Source organism: Humulus lupulus, chromosome 4 (genome assembly GCF_963169125.1).
Source record: "Humulus lupulus chromosome 4, drHumLupu1.1, whole genome shotgun sequence".
Lineage (NCBI taxonomy): Eukaryota > Viridiplantae > Streptophyta > Magnoliopsida > Rosales > Cannabaceae > Humulus > Humulus lupulus.
Window position 1 is genome coordinate 232,497,163 of NC_084796.1, and position 9,514 is coordinate 232,506,676.

The 9,514-nt window shown below is 40.4% G+C and overlaps 1 protein-coding gene and 1 non-coding gene across 2 annotated transcripts; one reads left to right on the forward strand and one right to left on the reverse strand.

The window, feature by feature from the left end:
* Window positions 1-1,845: 1,845 nt before the first annotated feature.
* On the reverse strand, window positions 1,846-2,235 carry LOC133832989 (uncharacterized). Its single transcript, XM_062263257.1, has one exon. The coding sequence runs from the start codon at window positions 2,233-2,235 to the stop codon at window positions 1,846-1,848; it is 390 nt and encodes a 129-aa protein (XP_062119241.1).
* Window positions 2,236-9,024: 6,789 nt separating this feature from the next.
* On the forward strand, window positions 9,025-9,131 carry LOC133833375 (small nucleolar RNA R71). The gene has a single exon (XR_009892756.1). It is a non-coding gene; the product is annotated as a small nucleolar RNA R71 (small nucleolar RNA).
* Window positions 9,132-9,514: the final 383 nt, after the last annotated feature.

A 9,514-nucleotide genomic window follows, 5' to 3' on the forward strand; every position in this document is an offset into this window, starting at 1 on the left:
TGTAAGACAGCATACAGCAATAGCGCTTTACTAGGGGTGACAATGGTAAAGGCTTCGGTGGGTGTCAGATTTGAACAAATAAAATACAACCACACTCTTTTCTCCCTCGTCAACAAATTGAAGGGAAACCCCACTCGATGAGTGCCATTGAAGGTCCATTCAGTGCCTGGCGGGGTTAAAGCTTGCAAGATAGTGTCCCAAGTACTCTCCTCACAAAGTTGGTCATGTAAGTCCCTATATTCATCATTTTCTAAGGTAGGCAATTTGAAAATTTTATTGATATCACTTCTGTGAAATTTCACAGTATTTCCCCTAACAGCGGCTTCCCAGGTATAGTCATGGTGAAAAGAATTAGCATAAAATTCTCTACCTACAGGGATGATAGCAGCAATTGGAGGATCACAGAAAACCTCCCACTTATGGGCTCTAATCATTGATGTATACTCTTCAGGGACAATAAACTCATCTTTCCAATTGGTAGCAAAACCTCTCTCTCTAATAAGGCTACGCTCCTTATCTTGAATGTACCTAGAATTGGCTGTTGGGTTGACAAACCTAGGCACATCCTCAAAATTTAGGTCGTCCTCATTCTTTATGGATGGGGGAGGTGGTTGGTGTTTTTTCGCTTTTCCAGTTTTAGTTCGTTTTCTACTAGTGGACATTATGATTCAAGAACCAAAACTACTCAAAATAATGCACACTCCACTAAAAATTTACTCAAGGGCACTAATTGCAAAAGTGATAGCAATGTTCAATTTATAAAATTCCCCAATCAAAACAAGCACAAAAACAATGATCAATTCCTTCAAATTGCAAAAGCCCCAAATTTACACCTTATAATAAGACAATGGCAAAATTCTCCAAATAAATTGAAGACCCAATGAAATTGAACATAAAAATAAGCAACTATAGTTCTCAATTTCACCAATGTCAATTCAATTTCACAAAATCACAAAGAAAAATTCGGACCCAAAATTAGGTCAAATTTTCCCAATTGCAAAATCAAGGAATCTCAATACACATGCAAATCCACCAACATGCAATACAATTATTTCAATAATATCTTAAAAATCCAGAAATAACATATATTTATCAAACACTACACACAAATTTCGGATTCAAGAGATTAGCATGAAAAATTTCTTAAGAACACAATGTAGAAATTTAAAGGAGAAAGAGGAAGGGGACTTACAATGGTAGATGATAATGGAGAGAGAGATGAAAATGAGTAGAAGAGGATTAGACTTACAAAACCTTGGAGTGATATGTCCTCTTGAATTTTTTTTGAAAGAATGAAAGAAGGAGAGAATTAGATTTGGGGATGAAAAGAATAGGAGAATGAGAAAATGAAAATGAGAAGAGAAAGAAAGATTCTGATGCAAATAATAATATATATTATTATTATAAGTTTTTTTTTTTTAAATACGGGATCCTGCGATCGCAGGACACCATTCCTGCGGTCGCAGGAATCTCCCCATTTCTCGTATACCTCTGGACCTGCGGCCGCAGAAAGTGGTTCCTGCGGTCGCAAGATTGCTCCCATTTTGCCCTGATCTCTGGTCCTGCGGCCGCAAGAAATGATTCCTGCGGTCGCAGGATTGCTCTATAAACCACAACCTCATCAATTTTTATTCTTCTTTTCTTCTTTTTTTTCACGTATTTCAAGATGACAAAATCCATAATATTTACAATAAAATAATAAAATAAAATAAACCAAAAACTAATAAATAAAATAAAAATTGTCTCAACTAAAATCGCTTAAAAACTCAAATAACTTAAATGAATTTGGGATGCCTCCCAATGGCGTTGTCGTTAACGTCATTTAGCCGGACGCTGAACTCCTCTTCAGAGAGGCTTTAACAAAATAATGGACTTGGCTTGATCAATAGGATCACCCAAATATGGCTTCACTCGTTGACAATTCACCTTGAATGTTTCATTATTTCGGTTTTTTAACTCCAACGACCCATAAGGAAACACTGTTACTTCTGTGTACGGACCCGACCATCTTGATTTCAATTTTCCTGGAAAAAGTTTCGACCGTGAATTGAACAATAATACCTGCTGACCGGGTTGAAATTCTTTTCGAGACAAGTTCTTATCATGCCATCTCTTGGTGCGTTCCTTGTAAATCTTAGCTTTCTCGTAGGCTTCATTCCTAAACTCATCAAGTTCATTCAATTGCATTAGCCTATTTCTCCCAGCTGCATTCCAATCCATATTCAACCTTCGCATTGCCTAATATGCTCGATGTTCTAATTCCACCAGTAAATGGAAAGCCTTACCAAAAACCAACCGATAAGGAGACATGCCAATGGGAGTCTTAAATGCCGTTCTATAAGCCCATAAAGCATCATCAAGCTTTCTAGACCAATCCTTCCTTGAGCTATTAACTATTTTTTCAAGAATGCTCTTGACCTCCCTATTAGAAATTTTCTCTTGTCCATTAGACTATGGATGATAAGGTAAAGCAGTTCTATGTCGTACTCCATATCGAGCAAGCAAAGCATCAAACCATTTATTACAAAAATGACTCCCTTCATCGCTTAAGATAGCTCGAGGAGTTCCAAACCGAGTAAAAATATTCTTGTGCAGAAAATTTAGAACTACTTTACCATCATTCGTACGAGTTGTCGCTGCTTCCACCCATTTAGACACATAGTCCACAACGAGTAATATATACTTGTTATTGTAGGAGGATGGAAAGGGACCCATGAAATCAATCCCCCACACATCGAACAACTCAACTTCAAGAATAACATTCAGCGGCATCTCATCTCTTCATGATATGTTACCGGTGCATTGACATCTATCACAAGACTTAACAAAAGTATTTGCATCTTTAAATAAAGTAGGCCAAAAGAAACCACATTGCAATACCTTTGCTGCTGTCTTGGTAGCACCAAAATGACCCCCACAATGAAGAGTGTGACAGTGGTTGAGAATAGAGATCATTTCATCTTCCGGTACACAACGATGAATTATTTGGTCAGCACAATGTTTATAGAGGATGGGCTCCTCCCAATAATAATGTTTGATTTCAAAGTAGAATTTTTTCAACTGTGCTCTGGACATCTCAGGAGGCACAACCTTTGCCACTAGAAAATTGACATAATCTGCATACCATGGCGCTTTGGTGTTGTCACTCACCCCAAACAATTGGTCATCTAGAAAATAATCATTGATTTGCACTTTCTTGGTAATTTGATATTCCTCAACTTCCAGCCTAGACAAATGATCCGCCACAAGATTCTCAGTACCACTTTTATCTTGGATTTCCATATCGAATTCTTGGAGTAATAAAACCCACCGAATGAGACGGGGTTTAGCATCTTTCTTTGTCATTAGATATTTAATAGCGGAGTGGTCCGTGTACACAATCACCTTATTGCCAATTAAATACGGACGAAACTTATCGAAAGCATAAACTATAGCCAGAAGTTCTTTTTCTGTTGTTGCATAATTAAGTTGAGCATCATTTAAAGTTCGACTAGCATAGTATATGGTTCTAAATACCTTTTCCACTCGCTGCCCAAGAACCGCTCCAACCGCATAATCACTAGCGTCGCACATAAGTTCAAATGGAAGGTCCCAATTAGGTGCACACACTATAGGCGCTAAAATGAGCTTCTCCTTGAGAGTCTTGAAAGCAGTCAAACATTCTTCATTAAAATCAAAAGGGACCCCATTCATTAGCAAGGTGGACAACGATTTCGAGACCTTGGAAAAATCTTTGATAAATCTCTAATAAAACCCCGCATGGCCCAAGAAACTCCTCACTCCTTTAACTGAAATTGGAGGTGGCAAATTCTCTATAGTAGAAATCTTGGCCCGATCCACTTCAATGCCTTTACTAGAAATTTTGTGTCCCGAGACAATCCCTTCTCTCACCATAAAGTGGAACTTCTCCCAATTAAGTACCAAATTTGATTCTTCACAGCGTTTAAGAACCGCTTCTAGGCGATCCAAGCATTCATCAAAATCAGACCCGAACACCGAGAAGTCATCCATAAAAATTTTGATACTTTTTTCTACCATGTCGGAGAAAATAGCCATCATGCACCTTTGAAAAGTGGCTAATGCATTACAAAGACCGAAAGGCATCCTTCGGAAAGCAAAGGTACCATATGGGCAGGTGAATGTTGTCTTCTCTTGATCCTCCGGAGCGATGGCAATTTGGTGGTAACCTGAATACCTGTCCAGGAAACAATAATAACTGTGGCCTGCAAGCCTATCAAGCATCTGATCCACAAATGGCAGCAGGAAATGGTCCTTCCTCGTCGCCTTATTTAGCTTGCGGTAGTCAATACAAATCCTCCATCCCGTCACAGTACGTGTAGGGATGAGTTCATTGTTCTCATTTTTTACCACAATTATTCCTCCTTTTCTAGGCACCACTTGAATAGGGCTCACCCAAGCACTGTCAGAAATAGGATAGACTACCCCTGTATCCAACCAATTAAGTATTTGCTTCCGAACAACATCCTTCATAGAGGGATTTAGCCTTCGTTGAGCTTCAATGGAAGGTTTGCTATCTTCTTCCATAAGAATTCTATGCATAACCATTGAAGGGAAAATTCCTCGAATATCAGCCAAAGTCCACCCAATAGCACGTTTATGAGCCCTCAAAACCCTCAAAAGTTTTTCTACTTCACCTTTTGACAACAATGAAGATATAATAACAAGCAGCGTTTCTTTCTCCCCCAAGTACACATAACAAAGATGCTCCGGTAAAGACTTCAACTCAAGGACTGGAGGATTCTCAATAAATGGTATGGGGCGCTCAGGCACTTGCCCCAATTCTTCAAATTTCTTCTTGTAATATGGACCATAAGAATTGATCCATTTCACATACTCATGAGTCTCCAAATCCTCCTCTTCATTATCACCACCCAATGCCAGAGCCAATTCAAGAGGATCATTAGTAATCCTCTTTTTCGAAACCACCTCATCAATCACATCAACATTAAAGCAACTATCACTTGCTCTTGGATAATACATGGCCTTAAATACATTAAAGACCACTTCTTCCCCTTGAACTCCCAACCTCAACTCACCCTTTTGCACATCAATAAGGGCTTGCCCGGTTACCAAGAATGGTCTCCCAAGAATAATGAGAACTGTTGTATCCTCCTCCATATCTAGAATAATGAAATCCGCTGGAAAAATAAACTTGTCAACCTTTACTAACACATCTTCAATAACTCCCCTTGGGTGCTTGATTGATCGATCTGCGAGCTGAAGAGTGATAGTAGTAGGCTTTGTGAACGACCTAAATTCGCTAATAAGGCTCAAGGGCCTTGATTAGTGTGCCTTGAGGGCATAATGGGAATTATGTGTGATTTTAATGAGTAAGATGCTTGATTATGATTTAAAGCATGTTTTATGACTACCTGAATATTTGAGATGCATGACTATGTGTATTAGTATGCATGTAGGCCCTGATTAGGTTAGTAGGGCATAATCGTAATTTTGGCCATTATGGGCATAACTGCTTTGATATATGTGATAATTGTCGAGGCCACATTATTATGTGGATATATCTGTGATCTGTGACTCGAGACGATCCTAGTGAGCAGAGTAGCGAAAAAGTCATGGCGATGATTTATACCCGGCTCGGGGTGAGCCTAGGGGTATAAATGGGAATTTAGTAAGTATATTGGAGTCTATCTTGACATTGAGGAGTATTATTGGTGATTAATTAGGTATCGGGAGTTAAGCGGGAAATATTAGAGACACTCGAGGAATTAGCGAGAATTGGGTAAAATGACTAAAATGCCCTTAAGTGGACTAAAGGGTTAGAAATAAAGGGAAGGGCATTAAGGTCATTTGGCTTGCAAGGGATAGATATGCTGAGGCTTTATGTTAGTGGGAATTGTAGAAAGTAATATAAGTCTGAAAGAAAGGAAGGAAGGAAAGAAAGAAAAGGAAGAAAAAGAAAGGGAGAAAACAAAGAGAGTTTTCTAAGGTTGGTTTATGCTTCCTTCATCAGTTTCTTGAGGATTTTTGGAGCAAAGTTCAGAGGAGAGCTGGGTTAGGCTGAGCATCAAGGATCCTAAGCTAGGTTTGAGGAATTGGCAGAGGTTTAGCAAGAACTCACCAACACTTGAGGTAAATTCTGTAAGTCTCTTCAGTTATGGTTTTGGTTCTTAGCTAAGTTATCTAAGCTGTGTTGATGGGGAATTTTAGGAAAGTTGGAGCCAAGGGTTGAGGAAGAGCAAGCCAAGGAGGTCTAGAGGCAACTTAAGGTCGAAATTCCACCAAAGGTATAAATTCTAAGCTTCTAACTTTGATGTTTAACTGGTTTTTGCTGAGTTTTAATGTCTAGAAGTGGCTATGGTGAATTTTGAGATTAGGGATGCATGTGTTTGAGTTCTAGGTATTTGGGGTGCTTGGGATGAGTGGAGTATGTTTATAAGGTTGTTTTTTGAGGTTGGAAAAGGTTTGGAGAAGTTTTGGTTGAGTTTGGTTTGAGGGAATCGCAGGAAGAGAAATTTGGAGTTGGCCTATTTGTGACTAGCGCTACAGCTCTAGCCTTTGGGCGCTGTAGCGCTAGTTCATGCATGCTGAGGGGATTTTGCTTCTGTTTGTAGTGCTGTAGCGCCCTCCTAAGAGCGTTGTAGTGCTGCCCTGTCTTCATAAAGGGATTTTAGGGTTGTTTGCAAGGGTTTTTTTACCAAGGGTTTGGGGTTTGATTCCTCCACCTTGTTTGGTGGAACTAGGACTTCCCGGGGGCTCGGGATTGGCCCCGAGGCTAGGTTTTGAACTTGAGGATCGATGATGACTTTGGCCTATGGTTGTGTTTAGGTGAGCGGCTAGGGCTCGAGGGGGGGATCATGCTCAAGGAGTCGAGTGATCAGAGCTAGCAAATTGAAAGGTAAGAAAACTGCACCCGGTTATATGATTGTGATGAGACTAAGTGCTCCCGATATTTGTATCGTGTCAATGATGGTATTATGCCATGGCACATGTGAAAGCGGCCTAAGAGTCCCGTACATAATATTTGTGCATAGGGCGTGGCTTGGCCATTAGTAGCCGAGGACAGCTTAATATTCAATGAGCTCGGTTTAAGCGGGCCGGAGTCAATGGGATAACTGAGGGAGTGGCCTGAGGGCGCTAGCCCTAGTTATCATCTGTGAACTAATATATGATATGAGTTGACATGTTTAGTATGTTGAATACTTGATTATACTGAATGATTATATGGCTGAGAATATGTGATGCAATGTGAGATATTGATTTGTCTATTGATTGCTTATGCTCTGTTGTTGTGTTTTCCTGTTGGGCCTTGGCTCACGGGTGCTTCGTGGTGCAGGTAAAGGCAAAGGCAAGCTGGACCAATCCTGAGGTGGAGAACTGCGGGGTTGAATGTACATAGACAGTTGTTCGATCGCCATGGTCGAGGAGTGGATCAGGACAGGGATTGCCTAACTGTCTGTTTTGCCTTAATATGGCTTGTTGTTGTATCTAAGCTTTATGACTTTTGTAGACGGTCTTTAAACTTGATATTTTTGGGATCCCGTGTAAACAGGAAATGCTTCTTAATGAAAATGTGGCTTTTGAGACCAAAACATTTTTAACCCTAGTTCCTTTATAGTTTCGATGACACGTTTTTAACTGAAGGACTTGATTAGCAAGTCTGGCACTTTATAAACACACAGTGTAACGGTCTTGGCTATCTAGGGCATTACACTTTGCCTCACCAAGACCAAGCTTTCAAAAAACAGATAGAGGCATGAGATTGATACTTGCTCCAAGATCACAAAGAGCATGTTTGCATTCAAATTTCCCTATAGTACAAGGGATAGTAAAAATCCCTATATCTTGAAGCTTTTGTGGAAGCTTCCTTTGTAGAATTGCATTGCATTCCTTAGTAAGTGCCACTGTCTCAAAGTCTTCCAACCATCGTTTCTTTGATAAAATCTCTTTCATTAATTTCACATAACTCGACATTTGCTCCAAAGCCTCCGCAAATGGGATGTTAATGTGAAGCTTTTTAAACACCTCAAGAAACTTTGAGAATTGTTTATCAAGGGAATTCTTTCATAGTCGTTGTGGATATGGGATTTTGACATTAGAATCAACAACTACCGGTTGAATCTTCTCCTTGGTTGCAAGGCCTTCAGTAACCTTTTCCTCCACTTGGGGCTCAACTTTTTCATAACTCTCCTCCTCTACAGATTTTTTTCTTGAGTCCCCTTAAGAGAAGGACCCTCAATTTCTTTCCCGCTCCTCAAGATGATAGCTTGACATTGCTCATTAGGATTTACCACAGTATTGCTAGGCAAATTCCCTTGAGGCCTAGTATTCAACATATTGGCCAACTGCCTTACTTGCATCTCCAAATTTCTGATGGAGGATCTAGTCTTAGTCATAAATTGAGTTTGAGTGTTGGTGAGAGTCAATAGAGCAGCCTGTAATTCACTAGGCTGTTCTGTAGGAGTTGGCGGCCTGGGTTGCTGAGAGGTTGATGCTTGTGGTGGAGCTTGAGTCATAGGCCGCTGATACTGTGGTTGAAACGGTTGTTGTTGGCCTTGATTATGTCTCCAGGAAAAGTTAGGATGGTTTCTCTACCCCAAATTATATGAGTTAGAGTAGGGGTTGTTGTAGGGCCTCTGAAAATTACCTACTGCCTGAACTTGAGCTTGATCTAATGGGACATTGTTGGGATCTAAAACAGCTTGGCACTGATCAAAAGGATGAGACCCCCCACACAATTCACACATTACTTGGGCTTGCACAACCTGGGCAGACATGGTATTTTTTTGCAACTGCTTAGTTAGAGACGCAACTTGAGCAGTTAAGGTTGTGATTGCATCTAATTCGTGAACCCCTGCAACCTTGTTATTACTGCCCGCTCGTTCACTTGGCCATTGGTAATTATTAGTGGCCATTTCCTCTAAGAGTTCATAAGCTTCATTAGCACTTTTGCTCATAAACGCTCCTCCCTTTGCTGCATCAATGATTGTGCGAGTGGTACCGCACAAACCATTGTAAAAGTTGTGGACCAACATCCACTTCTCAATACCATGGTAGGGACATTTTTTGATTAAGTCCTTGAACCTCTCCCAAGCATCATAAAAGGATTCTCCCTCAAATTGAGAGAAGTTATTGATCTCCCCTCTCAGTTTACCAGCCTTAGTAAGTGGAAAGAACTTCGCTAAAAACTTCTGAGCTAGAGCATCCCAAGTGGTGATAGTATTGGCCTCAAGTGAATTCAGCCAACTTTTCGCTCGCTCCCGTAGTGAAAATGGGAACAAGCACAATCTAATGGCATCATCACTCACCCCATTCATCTTGAAAGTGGCACACAACTCCAGGAAATTGGCTATGTACATATTGGGGCCTTCAGTGGGGAGGCCACTAAATTGAACAGCAGTTTGGACCATCTGCAATATAGCAGGCTTGATCTCAAAATTATTTGCCTCTACTGCTGGAGGACGGATGCATGAGTGTACCCTTGTGACGGTAGGGAGTACATAGTCCCGTAGAGCTCTTTGACGGGCAGGATTAT

Coding starts and splice junctions, on each gene's coding strand:
- LOC133832989 (XM_062263257.1), bottom strand. CDS start 2,235: ATGCGAAGGTTGAATATGGATTGGAATGCAGCTGGGAGAAATAGGCTA.